This window comes from Hypanus sabinus, chromosome 2 (genome assembly GCF_030144855.1).
Source record: "Hypanus sabinus isolate sHypSab1 chromosome 2, sHypSab1.hap1, whole genome shotgun sequence".
NCBI lineage: Eukaryota > Metazoa > Chordata > Chondrichthyes > Myliobatiformes > Dasyatidae > Hypanus > Hypanus sabinus.
This window is the reverse complement of record NC_082707.1, coordinates 139,707,599-139,724,670: the sequence shown is the minus strand read 5'-3', so window position 1 is coordinate 139,724,670 and position 17,072 is coordinate 139,707,599. Positions and strand designations below refer to the sequence as shown.

The 17,072-nt window shown below is 38.2% G+C and overlaps 1 protein-coding gene across 2 annotated transcripts in view; it reads right to left on the bottom strand.

Annotated features, from left to right (window-relative positions):
* Window positions 1–7,153: 7,153 nt before the first annotated feature.
* The window catches only part of dph6 (diphthamine biosynthesis 6), a 255,096-nt gene continuing 245,177 nt past the window's right edge, over window positions 7,154–17,072 (bottom strand). For both annotated transcript variants that reach the window (XM_059955869.1, XM_059955875.1), the window contains one exon: window positions 7,154–9,088. In XM_059955869.1, coding sequence (XP_059811852.1) covers window positions 8,970–9,088 — 119 coding nt within the window. In that variant the 3' untranslated portion in view covers window positions 7,154–8,969. The remainder of the gene's footprint in view (window positions 9,089–17,072) is intronic.

The window sequence follows — 17,072 nt, the reverse complement described above, 5'->3', positions numbered from 1 at the left end:
AAAGTGAGTAGAGCAGGGGGCTGTAAGCACACAGCCTTGTGGTGCACCTGTGCTTATGGAGATCGTGGAGCAGATGCTGTTGTCAATCTGAACTGATTTGGGTCTGTAAGTGAGGAAATCAAGGATATAGGAGCACAAGGAGGTCTGGACGCTTATTAATTTTGAGGGGATTAGAGTATTGAATGCTGAACTGTAGTCAATGAAGAGCATCTTGATGTATGCGTCTTTGTTCTGCAGACGTTCCAGGGTTGAGTGAAGAGTCAATGAAATGGTATCTGCTGTGGACCTGCTGTGACGGTAGGCAAATTGGAATGGAGCCAAGTTGCTTCATAGGCTGGAGTTGATACATTTCATCACCAATATCTCAAAGTACTTCATCACAGTGGATGTAAGTGCTACTGGACGATAGTCATTGAGGCAGGTTACTACCTTCTTCTTAGGCAATGCTTGAAGCCTGTTTGAATATGGTGGGTAACTTAGACTGCTTTAGAGAGGTGTTAAGGATATCAGTGTGGATACCAGACGACCAGCAGAGGTCTTTAGTGCTCGGCCAGGTACCCCATCTGGAGCGGTTCACCCTCCTGAAGGATGCCCTCACTTCAGCCTCAGAGACTGAAATCACAGGATCATTGGGGGCTGTAGAAGTTTTCTCCATGTGAAGGTTCCTCCAGGTTTTGATGGTAAAAGTGAATATAAAAGGCATTGAACTCACTTGGGAAAAGTTGAAGTGGTTAGGATGTTATTTCCTGGAGCCTAGGAAAATTAGGTGGATATTTGATTGAAATATACAAAATTATGAGAAGTTTTGATGGGGTAAAAGCATCTGGGTTTTGCCACTGCAGTTGGGTGAGACTAGACCTAGAGGTCATAGTTAAAGATGAAAAGTGAAATATTTAAGGGGAACCTGAGAGGGAACTTCTTTGCTCAGAGGGTAGTGAGAATGTGGAACAAGTCGCTAGCAAAAATGGTAGATGTAGGTTCAATTTCAATATTTAAGAGAAATTTGGATGAGTACATGGATGGGTGTGGTATGGGAGACTACAGTCCAGGTGTAGGCTGAGGGGACAAAGCAGAATAACTGCACTCATAGACTAGATGGGCTGAAGGGCTTGTTTCTATGCTGCATTGCTTTGTGATGACTCCAAGTGCTTCTTTAGGAACTAAAATAAAAAAAATCCTCTGAGACATTGTATATTATACTGAGGCTTTAAAGCCAGGGAGTAATGCAAGGAAGAAATGGAGTTCTGTGACTAACTTAGCTTCTGACTTTTTATTTCCCTTCATTACCATTAGAGATTTACCAGGATGTTGCCTGCACTTGAGGGCCTAAATTACAAGGAAAGGTTGACAATGTTGGATCTTTATGCCCTGGAGCACAGAGGAATGAGTAGTGACTTAATAGAAGTTTATAAAAACATGAGGGATATGGATATGGTGGACAGTCATAGTGTTTTCCCTAGGGTTGGAGAGTCCAAAATTAGAGGGCACAGATCTGCTTTGTTATTCTCTGGATGACTGCAAACTTATATTGATTGCAATAAAATTCTACGCACAGAACATGGATAGATTAAAGTAAATAAAAAAAAAGTAATGATCACCCCAGAACTAAAACATGAAATTTCCAAACTGCAGCTTGTCAACTATGTACTGTACTAAAGCTTCACCTAAATAATCTGTGAGAGCCTATGTTCAGACCCATTTAAATTTGTACCTTTCAAATATTGGTTCAGTCTGCATGAATTTTGGGACTGGATTTCTTAGAAAGAACTCAGCAATATACTATAGATAACAAGGGAACTAAAACATAGTCTAGAGCAGGGAATAAGACAGAGATATGTTATATGACAGCAGTGTTTTGGAGAACTGCTGAAATGTTGTGATGGCAACACAAGGTCCCAGATGTTCCACTGAGGTCTGTTGAGAAGTGGCATTCATGACCTGCCAAAGCTCAAAGATCATGTGCTATTCCTTGGCTGATGGTAGTTATAGGATTGCATTAGGTGACAGATGATCTTTAAGCAAATATGAAGCTGTCAGTTATAGCACACTGTCGGTTCAAAGATCAAATGAATTAGCAGCAAAAAAAGCTCCAATTAGATTTCCTTTCAATTGAGATTAAACTTCTGGGAATCCTCACATTAGTTTAATAACTAAACACACACACGATTCTCAAGTGCACTGTTAATCTACAAATCTATCCATAGCCCCAAGCTGTAAACTTTAGTTTCTGTTCAGGCGTGTTTACTGATACAAAATCCCCATGATTACAGTATAAACAAAGTCAGCAAGAACACAATTATGAATTATTTATCTTTCAAAATAAAAAGAAAACATTAACAGTCTTCTGAGCATGAAGGAAATGCTACCCTTGCAAATAAGTTCTACTGGTTTCTATTTTCATTCATATCAAATAATTATTTTTCCCCTTGATTTCATACATTTTATAGTTTTGTGAAACAACTGGCACCTCAGAGGATATATTTTGAAATGTTGCAGTTAGGAATGGATGTGCCCACCAATGTAATTTAAAGATTTATAGCTTTCATGTTTTTATTGTCACATCATTTTAAATATGGCTTAAAACATTTGAATAAAATTTAAAATCCATGATAAAACATTGCAATTTTATCCTTGGCCTTAAGTACCCCTGATCTTGAAATACTACTTTGCTTTGCATTCACTTTTTCAATGCTATTTTTTTTATATAGAATTTGAAGCCACTTGACTAGCCTTCCACGTTATTCCAAATGCGTACACTGGGGGGCAGCAACATCCATTGAATGGAGGAAGAATGATGTCTGATTATCAACCTGTCCTGATTTGAGCGTCTTGGGAGATAATACATTTTCTTACTAAATATAGACATGAATGCTGTAGGTTGTTTCCTTCATATAACATTCTGAAGCTGAGATAACCAATTGGATAGGACCACCTGAAATAAACTGTGTTTCAAAATTAAACAGAAATTAAGATACAGTATTTTCCCCAAAGTGAAAAAAAGGTATAAAAATAGTGAAAGCTTGACGGGTAAAATAAGCCATTTGCTCTTGGCTCTGTAGGGGAGTACCTCATTTCTCCTCAAACAGTTGAGACGCGAAAGAAACACCCATTTTACTATCAATTTTAATAATCCTAATTGTTGCCATCTGTATAAATCCCATGGCTGCTTTATTTATCAAATAACTTTAACTAGCTACAGTAGCTTTAGAGTAATTTTTACACCTTTATACCATAAACTATTTAAAAAACTGTTTTATTGTTTCCTATAGTTAAAAAAACCTGAATTATCCAATTAAATGGAATTACTGTAGTTATATAAGGAAAAGAATGAACTGGAAGTTTATTAATAAACTTGAAAATATGCCTGAAAATATGAATTCAGCTACTTTGCTATCAGCTACATTAGCAATCTAAATTACATTTATTTTACTAACCAAAAAGATGTGAAAGATGTACCATTAATCTCCTCAAGGGATTATAGGGCAATTAGTTGTTGGCAAAAATGGGCTTATTCTGCACGGGAGCAACACACACATACGCACACTTGAGAAACTGAGGAGGTCAGGCTGCATCTATGGAAATTAAGTCCTGATCAAGGATCTCAGCTCAAAACCTTGGCTGTTTATTCATTTCCATGGATGCTGCCTGATGTGCTGAGTTCCTCCAGCATTCTGCATATGTTGTTCTGGATTTCCAGCAACTGCATAATCACCTGCCTTTATTCTGTGCTGGTCGTACAGCTTTTACGTAAATGCAGTCTGAATGCAGACAGGTCCTTCCTTACCAGACACCAAAGTAAAACTCTGTGACTCCCTACAAGAAAATTCCTCAGGCGAGTTTGATCCTGAATGGAAATTGTATTTAAGTTTGGATTTACAAAGTTTCAAATTGCAACCTGATGATGATAAAACCCACTCTTTAGATTATTTTGTGAAAGACTTCAGTTGTGGTGTAAATTTAGTCTCTTTGCTAGGCCTTGTGTGGATATCTTGGGTTTTCATTCAGCTTTGATCAACAATTCAAGCTTTACAGTTAGGAATCAAAGATGTTCACAAATTCTGAACTTCCACTGAATCAATAAAAGACATACAAAATTAAATGCAAATATAAAAACAAAAGCTGCTATGTCTTTATGAGTACTGCAATATATTTATTATTGTTGAAGTCTAGCTAACAGGAAGATTTTCTCAAATTGAGGTCCTCTCTTCCCCTAAGCTCCATTCATTAACAGTTACCCACATCAAAGCTCTGCTTCCAACTTAAAAACTATGCCTTCATATTTGGAACATTTAAAGAAATTGCATTGCGTGAACTGCACTAATGTACTCCCTAGCAGTTCTCCTTGAGTTACTCCAGCAGTTTGCTTTAATTCCACCAGTTAGCTGCAGGCAGTGCACTTCGTGTCAGGTATGGATTTCACTGAGCATATAGGTGGGACAGGAGTATGGCACATAGTTCACTTTGCTTTTCTGACTTAAGCGTGTTGCTTCAGATCCTACTGAAAGGATGAGAACAAAATCTACATTGACGCTGCAGGGTAGTACTGAGGGAACACTGCAGTGTTGGGAGATACGACGTTATAGATTTGGCACCTTGTCAGGTGAATGTACAATAGCCGATGGCACTGCTCAGAGCAGATCAGGGGAAGTTTTTCCGGCCAATATGTAAACTTCAGCAAATATCTAAAACTAATTATCTGTTCTTTTATATCATTGCTGCTTGTGAAAACCTGATGAATGGAAACTGAATGCCACACGCCCTTCATTCTTCATTACAACACAGCCTGCACCTCGATGGTTAGTTGTGAAGTGTATTGGGACGATCCAGGTTTGTGAAAGGTGCTATTCAAAAAGAATAGTTGTGCATCTGTATTGTTTCAGAAGCAACTGATATGAAAAGTTAGATACTGTATGAGGCCAAAATCAAAATACTTCAAAAAGTGCAATTAACTGGCACTCAAAAAGATACTTGCATCATTTGTATTTGGTTCAGTCCTCTTCAAATGTATTAAGGCTACTTTAAAAATCCCCAAAAGAAATAAAGTCATGACATGATGGTTCCTAATTTTATTTCTTTCACCTCAGACATAATATGCATCTTTAAATCTATAATCCATCAAGAGATTTTTTTTTTCTAATTTTCTTTAACCTCACTTACGAAAGTTGCTTCGGGGTGCCTTTGTGCAGAGTCTATAAACTTAGACTATGTTCTAATACATCAGATCATACTTGGAGTGGGCAAAAAGACAGAAATGGTTCTGCTATTGTTCAGTGTGCAGATTTGGATTTTCCACATTTTGCATTTCTTATTGGCTTTCTTCTCAACCAAAATTACTCAAATCACATCACACAAATTTGCTCTGCCTATTGCAGAGTGAAAGCACCAATTAAATATCTCAGACTTGAAATGCTACTGCTCATGTTACATATATATTCACACATCAAGACAACTTCAACCCTTCCCTAGCATGCGGCTTTTGGCAGGAAATTCAAAATATGAGTATAATTATATTGGAGAAGATCCAATATGACATAGTTAAACATTTGCAAAGCAAACCACACAATCAGCTACTGCTTTTAGTTTTTTTTGCCATTGATGACCATTATATATCAATTGAAAAGACACTTCAAAATAACTGGCTAATAGAGATTACTCAGTCTATATGGAACTTTAATCAGAACTGTTTAGTTTTCCATCATTAAAAAATATAACTTTTACCTGGAGTACCATGAAGAACATTTTCATTGGGGTCACTTCAAAAGCTAATTTTAAGGGAAAAAACACAGGTTGAAACAGGACATCCCTGAATTGGAATGGCCACTTCATCTCACTGTTCCCTTACTCAGGAGACAGCCCACTTTTGTCCTCCTCCACAGTTTGCAGCAGACTGAAAAAAACATATCACTTTCTCTGTGCTGTGTCAGGTTTAATCCAGGGTTGTCTTTCCATAAAATGTGCAGAATGACTACTTAAAATAAGCTGAGTACCGTTAAAATGCATTTAACCAATTTACGATTGCTTTGCAATGTCAGAAGTCTCACATGCTTCAAGGCTCCTCTTATTTCATTTCCAAATAAGCTCACGTGAAAACTGAGTCCTGATCCAAAAACTACAATTAGGTTACAATATTAGTATTTTCAAAATCTTTGCAGTAAGTAATTACATCTACATATAAATCTTGAGCCTATTTATTAACCATCAGCTGGAAACAATAAAGTTTAAAGATACCAATAAAAATGAACAGAAGTTAATTTTATAATATACTAAAGATGTGTAATCTTGGACTTTCCCTTTTCTGAGCAAGTGATCAATCTCACAAGATGCAAACATTTGCTCTGGTATTGTGCAAAGAGCTACTCCATTTAAGCTCAAATGTCCTCTAATAAATGTGATTTATGATACATTTTTGATTTTTGTTTCTACAGATTTATGAGACTTGCGGGAAGTAGCAAGATATTTGAATGAAAGGATGAAATAAAAATAGCTCTTCAGTTAAAAAACAGCTGGTGAGTGAGGTTAGGACAAATCTAATCTTGAACATGGCCCCATTTATAGGAATGCACAAGTCTTCTTCATGGAGTGGTTTGAAAGTAATGATATGAATATTACCTCCAAGCAGAAGAAATGTTTTCTTTTTAAACATCATCTGCTTCCTTGGATGCTTTAAAATTCTCTACATTGTGGTACTACAGTATTTGTTATGACTAGAAGGCTAAATAGTGTTTAATATACAACTGGTTACTAATGTGGAAGTAGCATATTCAATGTGTGGCCAAACTGAGTCTAAGTATCTTACAATTTAATCAACCCGCACTTTTTCTCAGCAGAGGAGGCTTAAGACACAGAGTACTGACACTGATTTTCAGAAATATTTCATGCAATCTGTATTAACTTTTAGCTATTAAATGAATAAATTATTTGGATGACCTTATTAAGTCTACTTTGTTAAATATAACTACACTTAAGAAAATGATTGGTCACAGAATCAGACCAGAGAATAATAAATCTTGCATTGGTCAATGATGCTGTCAATAATGAATCTAACATTCTGACATTAAGCAGTGAATAACAATTAATAAACTTAAACATAAACAGAAATGTCATAGAAACTCATGTTAGCCGGTTTTCCTTTCCATGTACATTGCTGTTCCTGTTTTGCATTCCAGTACGTGCAGTTTTATTTGTTTTCAGTTAATTAACTTACATCACTAAACGTACACTTCAACGGCAAGCATTGGCATGATTAAAAAAGTAGACATGAGAACTGGTTTTCCGTAATAGTGAAAACAATACTGCTATGGTGAAAGTGCCATAGAAAAGAATTAACCACCAAGATTAACCAGCTTCAAGTCCCACAATGCCTTAGGAGGTACTTGTTTTAAATGCATTCCTGTGGAAAAAAAGTATGTAAAGAAGGCATAACCTCTGAAGAAGCACAGTTTAAAACTCAGCACTGATAAGCAATATTTTTCATCAATATTCATTGTCTTATTTAACCATTTTGAAAGACACTAAGAATTGTTAAGAATCACTTATAGGGTAGACTAGATAGAAGTAGCAAGTTTCCTTTTCCAAAGCACATTGATGAACCAGTATGGTTTTTGACAAGATAGCAGCTTTCATGTACATATATTTCGGTGTTAGCTTACAAATTACCAGTTATTGCATTCAAATGAACTAGCTCTGGGTTGTTGTGTCATAACTTCAGAAATACTGAGCTACAGTTAATGATGACAGTGAATGCCGGCTATTTTCTTATTGTTTTAAAGAACAATCTTATGGGTATTTCACACTCAAAGGAAGAACATCAATAATTCATTGTTATCAGAGATGTGTTCAGTTACTTCCGAATCAGGTTGTTCAACCTGTGCAGTAACTTGTACAAATTTATTGCACAACATATAAAGCTAGTGAAAATGAATCTTTTCCCTAAAAGGCTCTAAAGTGTATTTCATAACACTTTCAATTCCCAGATCAAAATGACTCACTGGGGAGATTGAGCTTTAATCGGTAAGTACCTTTTTATTTTATACAAATACTGAATTAAGTCAAATAACAAAGGTCATTACTTGCAACAATACTCTGTGTGTGCTAGGCTCATTATTTCAGGTATTAATCTCAGATGACTCAGAAAATTCATCCAATAGCTAGAAGGTGGCCAGACAATAGGGCAGTCATGATCAGCCACAGAATGGGGCTGAGGAATTGACCTTGACCAGGATGATGGGGGAATTAGGCTTTATGATCATGGAAAGTGAGCCTGAATCTCCATCTACAATGGCTAAGAGGCAAACACACGAGAAAGAAGTTTAACATCAATAAAGCTCGTTACAGAATTGGCGCATTCTGTCAAAGTTCACAGATGAGGGATGGCATGGTGTGCAAAGGCTTAGAAAAATTAGCAGTTGGTCAAACATATTACAAGGGGAAAAGTGAACAAGGTTGTTGAGAGTTTAGATGCGAGGATTGTTGCAGTTGGGAATCAAGAATTAATTGCATTGCTCTTGTAACTTGATTTTTCAATTTGGTAGTTCAATAAAATTTCTCTGAAAATGAGAAAAGATTTAAAAGTTGCTATAAAATAAAAATCACTTTCTATTTTTGTCCATCATGACTTTAATAAAAGAAAACACCTACTGTGACAGTTTATGCACAGTTTCCAAAAGCGATTGATTTTCACTTGACTGACTTTATAGACCAAATTCAATAGCAGAGCCAGTAATATACAACATCTTTTCGCATCTCTTCTATATCTATCAGCTGCCAATAAATATAATAGCAAACTTGGCCGTGAACAAGAAGCCCTTTGTGACTATTTAGATGGGCGTTGATCGCAGTACAATTGGAATTATCTTGGAACTGTTACTGTAAACACAGGTGGAGATCTGCTTTTGTTTCCCATTACGTAGAGGGAGGAAATGGATTTACAGTAGCTCATAACCTAGTGTTCTCCACCCTGCCTTTTGTCCTTAGTTGGTCAGCCAACAAATGACATGCAGAATTTCTTGGCCAGACAGATCTGTTACAGGCACCAAAATCAGAGGCGGAACTCTCGAGCCCAGTAGTTCTTCCAGGGATCGTGCCAAATCTAAAAATAAAAATTTTGAAAACATACTGTTTAATAACTAATTGCATTTATTCATAAAGTGCCACAAATTAATTTTAAATATTATAAAATAGAGAACATACACAGTTAAAAAATTGTGCTTCCTTAAAATACTGATTCCATTAACTTTCAAACAGGGTGAGAGAGAACTTAATCAAAGAGAGCTCTTTGTTTCAGCTGCCTCTAAAAAGAAAATATATTCAGTCTGGAAAGCTGCACGACACATTGTTTGCAGCATATGGCAAGCTGGGTTTCACAAACCTCACATCAAACATCTGAAGTACCTAAGGACTATCCCTCGGAGTATAAATTCCATACATGGCTTGTGCTGTGAAGAGGGGTCCCTGTGGGGATTGGATTCCTGGCATTAGGGTAAGAAGTGATGTCCCTAAAGATGTGCCCTTTGGTCAGTGGAGCACTTAACCCATTGACCAGGCCCTATATGATTATTCACAAGTTATTGATGTCTCGTGGTCCCTAGCAGATTGTGGAATGTTCACATCTCCTTACTGTCAAAGCATATGGCCACTAATTGGATGCATTAGAAAGACAATAGCTTTGGCTTCATTGATGCCAAACTAAAAATCTATGGTGAATGACCCAAGACTGATTGTTTTTAATGCATGGTTTGCCTTCTAGCGAGCGATTATTAATTAGTTCCTACTTTTCTGAAAATTCGATTAAAAGCAAATAGCCACAGTCCTTCACCAGAATATTTTTTTAATACAAACATAGAATAAAAGTGCAAAATTATTATATATAAACTGCATGATTCCTTAAATAGTGAAATCTAAAAGCAGAAAAAGATGATTGATGTTGCTCTAATTGCAAAGCAATGACTGCCCTGTAAGAAGAGGTGTGGAATAACAGTTTTAATATTGTGTTTTCCCTCTGGAATTATCAGATTTTTTTATAATTTATGAATCATACTAAAATATTGTTAAAATATAATTATTTACTATGGATATTTAAAATGCATATATTCAACATTCTCATCTTACACAAAAAATTAAGCATAAGAAAACTAAACCCAAAAACAATGAATAATTATTAATAGCTGGCCTCCTTCAGAGATGATTGAAACTTGGTGAATTTTCAATAGCACAAAATTAATCGTATCATGTTATTTTACCACACTAGTATTACAGCCTAACATTGAGCTCTCTTCTGAAGAAGGTTTTTGTGACTTGAACTGATAGGTTTATGATTTACTGAATTTGCTCACTGCACTAAAGGCAACATTGCATATGGCTCAGATGCAAACTAGTTTCATGGTAAGTTTTGCGGAAGACGTTCAGTTCCCAGGGAACAGGCTCTTGCCAAGAGTAATTGAGGATCATCCTTAGTTTGAAACACTTTGCCTGAGCAAAAATACATTAATTGTGGCGTATGCTGGTGGCTAAGAGAAATAATAAGACCCAGGATGAGGAATGTGAAATTTGGAATGTCAGTGTTTTCTGGGTCCTGCATCCCACGAATATTTACTAGAATTATAATATTGCAAAAATTAAAGCTAGAATCTAAATACTGAGCCTTTAACAGTCATGAAGTGAAATTTTGTCAGAATTTCCTGCTGTAGCAGCCTGCTTTGGCATAACTTTACATATATTCACTATTTATCTTGTGCTGCACCCTTAGCAATTATGGTACTCTTTTCTTTACTGTTTACTTGGGAAAGGCAAGTTTTGTTTAGTTGATTTCAACACCAAAAACAGAGCAAGACCAGCTGATTTATAACCCCGAGATGGTAGTATTTAAAGTAATTGGATAAAACAGTTAGTTATAGTCCAAAAAAGCAGTTCCTCTTTCGTATTTGGTGACATGTTCTATTATTTGTCATTGCACAGCTGGTATCAATGTACATTCGGTAAGAAGATACGGCATGGAAAGCCTTCATTTCCTCGTCATGTTACTTCTGGCCAGGGGGCACATTTGGAATTTTGCCTTCTACTGTGGATTTGCAGCTAATTAATTAACTAAAACTAGCAGATTAATACAAATCTTTTGGGGCATGAATGCTTAAATTATTAAACTTTCAATTATGCACTTGTCTCCATGGGGTATTTAAAAAATTATATTATAAATGTAATTAAGTTTTGCTTCTTGGCAGCAATGATTTATGCAGGTTATTTTAAAAAGGTCATTTTTTTTGTTTTTATTCCATAACGGCTTCTAATATATTATTGGCGACGCTAGTATTCTGTTGCCACATTGATGGGGCCACCCATTTAAGAAATATCGTATCCAATGGGCATTTAATCAAATCCTGTGGCTTGTAATGTTATGCTACAACAGAAAAAATATAAATAGCACAAACTTAATACAGATTAAAGTCAATGCAGTACAGTGATGCCAAAGGAGATACAAATCCCAACGCAGTATAAAGTAATGCAGAGTGGCCATGAGTGGAGAAGCTCAAGTGGTCTCAGAGAGCGCAGGACACAAGGGTGAAAATAACCTTTCCTGTGGTGTGATTTCTATGTAATTCCAAGTAATTCCACACTTGAATCTCCTAAAATCCAATTCTTGTCTGTGCATGGATGAATATATCAATTACAGCTAAATCATCAACTTACTTGGCCACATCCACATCTAAGATTAAGATGTCTATGGAAATGGAGATTGGCGCGCTTCCCTCACAGTTGAACATCATAGCCTTCATATAAAACTAACTTCACTGTGCTTAGAAAATAACAAGTGCCACCCCATTCTTTGCTGGATCAACCTCAACTGATCTTCAAAAACAAAAATGCTCCTTTGAACCACCTCACAGCAAATAAAGATGATGAAAGGCTGCAAGTGACTTCATTTGTTCAAGGTGTGAAAAAGGAAAATGATCAGCGTATGTCTGTACTGCATAGTTTGAAAGCAGTTATAATTTTAATATGACTTAATAGCACTGAATAACTGAATTCTGGTGAAAACAATGTAGACAACTGAAAATTGAAATTCAATTTATATTCCATTATGAATCCAGAAACAATAAAGTGAATCAGTACAATGCAGAATGGATGGTCTGATGGCTTCACTGAATAATATTAAATAGGAAGACTACACATGAATAAAACACACAAAATGCTGGATGAATTTAGCAGGTCAGGCAGCATCTATGGTGGGAAAGAACAGTTGGTTTTTTGGGTCGAGACCCTCCGTCAGGAATGGAAATACAGAGGGCAGAAGCTATAATAAAAAGGTGGGGGGTGATAGGTAAGTCCAAGTGAGAGGGGGAAGATAGGCAGATGGGAGATCGGGGGGGGGGTAAGGGAACAATGTTAGTAACTGGGTGCTGACAGATGGTAGAGACAAAGGGCTGACAGAGAAGGAATGTGCAAGGAGAATAAAGGGAAGGAGCTGGACAATTGATCACACATGATTACATTTTTTTCTGGGGCTTGCAATTCCAAATAACAAATCGTCTAGTGAGATTTTAAATCCCATCTTGTAATGGATGTTAAAACAGTAATGGTCCCAGACAGCAGAGGAGAAAATCAGAAAGCTGCTAGTTTAATCATGGTCACAGTTTCTCATCATCGTCAGTGTGTGTGAACTGCTCATGTACGAGCCTTCAACTGCCAGAACCAGGTTCATCAAACCTTGGGGCAATATACTGCAAAACTGCAAACTCAGCACAGTCGTGCAGAAATTGTGCTTGGGTCATCATCGTTCATTACTTAATGGAGAAGCACTTTAAGATCTAGGGAAGTTTCCACCTTAAATTGCCTGACTTATAGTTAAAGCTTTTCCTACTCAAAGTCAGAGGTGTACCAAGTAATGGCTACACAGGAGGACATGAACTGGCCTTTCCTCTTCCAGGAATAAAACTAAACATGCAATAGCCTAGCATGAAGTTTTCCCAAGACCAAATAATTTCTATCGAAATGCTGATGGTTATGTAGACAAATCTGACAATCAAAATGCAAACAAGACCTGATGATCTGTTGACTTCTACAGGGCTGAAGAAATGAGGAATACTGTGAGATCTTGCACCTCACTTCTGCATTGGGTTAATATCTTGTCTCAAAGCTGATACCCTTGCTGATGCAGTACTAAAATATCAGTTTAGATTATTGCTCAGAATTAGAAGTGGGTCTGGAACACATAACAACCAGACTTAAATAAAATGACCACCATTCTGTCACAAAGACAGCAAGATTAAATCTTCTACCTTACAACTTACAAACTCTAACAATACATTTAGATCTTCACCCTTCCGTTTTCATTTTTTGGGCAGCAGGTTCTGCCATCTACAGATGAGATCTATAGGTCATCTGGACAAAATTTTTCTTCATTGTCCCATAACCATAGTCACATCTGCTTTTCCCTGTATTTTAATTTTACTACTGATTTCCAGTACCGGTAATATTTGGTTATTTTTAGGCAAAATATTAATATCTCTTAGTTTATAATTACCTTTGCCAAAATAGTAGTTTTACATTTCAGATTAACAGAACATCCAAAACATTATTTTATTACAATGTGTATGATTATTCATTTTTTCACGATAATCCATTACCCCACTAACTAATACTGTTTATGCTAAAATCTGCAGAATACTGAAGAAGTTTAGTGGGTCAGTCAGCCTTTGTGGAGGGTAGAGAGATGACTAGATTTTCAGTTTGAGAACTTGCATCAGGAAAAGTCCATCACCTTTTAGCCTTTGTCTCTACCTCCAGCCTCCCCTTATCCCCATCTGCCTCCTGCCAAATGCCCACCATCCCTACTCCTCATCTGGTTCTACCTATCAACTCTCAGCTCCTGCCTTAACTCTTTGTATCTCCTCAAGACCAAAAGAGTAAGCCATAAAAATGGAATCATCACTGAGAAATCCCTAAGGGAACTTAGGAAGAAAGTCTTTCTCCAAGGAAAGGCAATAATGTAGAAGTTACTGGGACAGAGTAACTGAGATAAGTAGCTTGGATACATTTTGGAAGATGTTAGATACACCTCTGAGAGAGAAACAAATAGGGCAGCAGATCTCATTAGAACAAAGGGGTTATGTGCAGGCTTGTGTGCAACACAACACTATAGGGCCAAATGGCCTTTACTGTGATGTGAATTCTATGTCGTTCCATGTTTGAATCGCTGAAATCCAATATTTGTTCCTAGCTCAGTGCTATCTACATTCTTTGTCACAGATTACATATGACAATGGGATATTGTGGTTCATTCCCTTTGACATTTCTGCAACCTTCAGGCAATTTACTACTTAATCTAAAACCTCATTTTCAGTGCTGAAAATCAGTGGAACTGCTTTTTTAAAAAAACAGTTTCACTCTTACCTATGGCAAGCACGGCTGCCATGTCTGTTCTTGCCCTATTAATTCTGTCCTTGGCCCACTCCTTTTCTTCCTGGGGATATCACCAGCAGTAATAAGAGTCAGCTTCCTCATGGATATTTATATTGAGTTCTACCTATTAGTCACTCTGATACTGAAAATCTCTTCCAACAATTTGACATTTGCCGACATGATTAATCAGGTTCTACACTGATTTAGAAGCCAGCTTTCTAGTCTGTCACTGTGCGACCCATGTAATACTCTGCTCATAACCAGCAGCCAAAGAGAGATGCAGTGTAGAAACAGGTTCTTTGGCTCAATGGAATGGCACTGACCATCAACCCCCTCCATTTACTCTAATTCTACTTTACATGAAAAGTGTTTTTCTTTCCTCAATGGTAAAACGGAATAATCTTCCAGTTCTTTTGAAGTGATTTAAACATAGATGAGTTGCTGTTTCACAATTCTGTTTCTTATTCAGTTTTATCTAAAGTAATCATTGCAGATTCCTTTTCTCACTGTTAACTAAAAATTCAACTGGTTCATGCAAAAAAAGGCAATGAGGCGTTCTTTGGCTATAAAGACAACTTTGTAGGTAAAATTCTTATCATATTTTTCATGTCACTTTTGTTTATTTATGAAATATTATCATCTATTGAAGGCTGTGAAGCACTAGGTATTCAAAGAAAAGGGACAGCTCTGGAGACAGCTTACCTACTGATGTCTATTATAAGCTTCCACAGCTACCTGGACTTCACCTCTTCCCACCCTGTTACTTGTAAAAACATCATCCCTCTTCTCTTAATTCCTCCGTCTCCACCACATCTGCTCTCAGGATGAGGCTTTTCATTCCGGAACGACGATGTCTTCTTCTCAAAGAAAGGGGCTTCTGTTCTTCCAGCATCAACGCTGCCCTCAACTGCCTCTCTTCCATTTCATGCACATCTCCTCTCACCCGATCCTCTCGCCACCTATCAGGGATAGGGTTCCTCTCGTCCTCACCTACCACCCCAACAGCCTCCGCATTCAGCACATAATTCTCCGTAACTTCTGCCATTTCCAATGGATCCCACCACCAAGCACATCTTTCCCTCCCCCTCACTTTCTGCTTTCCACAGGAATCGCTCCCTATGCAACTCCCTTGTCCATTCGTCCCTCCCCACTGATCTCCCTCCTGGCACTTATCCTTGCAAGTGGAACAAGTGCTTTACCTGACCTTATACCTCCTCCCTCACTACCATCCAGAGCTCTAAACAGATCTTCCAGGTGAAGTGACACTTCACCTGTGAGCCTGTTGGGGCCATATACTGTGTTCGATGCTCCCGGTGTGGCCTCCTGTATATTGGTGAGACCAAACTTAGATCGGGAGACCACTTCTCTGAACACCTACGCTCCATCCGCCAGAAAAAGCATAAACTCCCAGTGGCCACCTATTTTAATTCCACTTCCCATTCCCATTTAGATGCATGGCCTCTTCTACAGTTGCAATGAAGCCACACTCAGGTTGGAGGAACAACACCTTATATTCCAACCTGATTGCATGAACATCGATTCCTCGAACTTCCGGTAATAGCCCTCCCCCTTCACCATTCCCCATTTCCTTTTCCCTCTCTTATCTCCTTGCCTGCCCATCCCCTCCCTCTGGTGCCCCTCCCCCTTTGCTTTCTTCCATGACATTCTGTCCTCTTCTATCAGACTCTCCCTTGATGTGGCATTGACCTCCCTGTCATAAAGACCCTGGAGAGACTTGTTCTAGAACAGCTCCGGCCTATGGTTAGGCTGCATTTAGACCCCTTCCAGTTTGCCTACCAGCCCCGACTAGGAGCTGAGGATGCCATTGTCTGCCTGCTCAACTGTGTCTATGCCCACCTGGACAAGTCGGTGAGCACTGTGTGGGTCATGCATTTTGACTTCTCCAGTGTGTTCAACACCATCCGCCCTGCTCTGCTGGGTGAGAAGCTGAAATTGATGAAGATGGATGCTTCCCTGGTGTCATGGATTATTAATTACCTAACTGGCAGACCTCAGTACGTGTGCTTGCAACACTGTGTGTCAGACAGAGTGGTCAGCAGCACTGGGGCTCCACAGGGGACTGTCCTGTCTCCCTTTCTCTTCACCATCTACACCTTGGACTTCAACTACTGCACAGAGTCTTGCCATCTTCAGAAGTTTTCTGATAACTCTGCCATAGTTGGATGCATCTGCAAGGGAGATGAGGCTGAGTACAGGGCTACGGTGGGAAACTTTGTCACATTGTGTGAGTAGAATCACCTGCAGCTTAATGTGAAAAAGACTAAGGAGCTGGTGATGGACCTGAGGAGGGCTAAGGCACCAATGACCCCTGTTTCCATCCAAGGGGTCAGTGTGGACATGGTGGAGGATTACAAATATCTGGGGATACAAATTGACAATAAACTGGACTGGTCAAAGAACACTGAGTAGTCTACCAAAAGATGTCAGAGCCGTCTCTATTTCCTGAGGAGACTGAGGTCCTTTAAAATCTGCCGGACGATGCTGAGGATGTTCTATGAGTCTGTGGTGGCCAGTGCTATCATGTTTGCTGTTGTGTGCTGGGGCAGCAGGCTGAAGGGAGCAGATATCAACAGAATCAATAAACTAATTCGTAAGGCCAGTGATGTTGTGGGGGTGGAACTTCACTCTCTGACGGTGGTGTCTGAAAAGGGGATGCT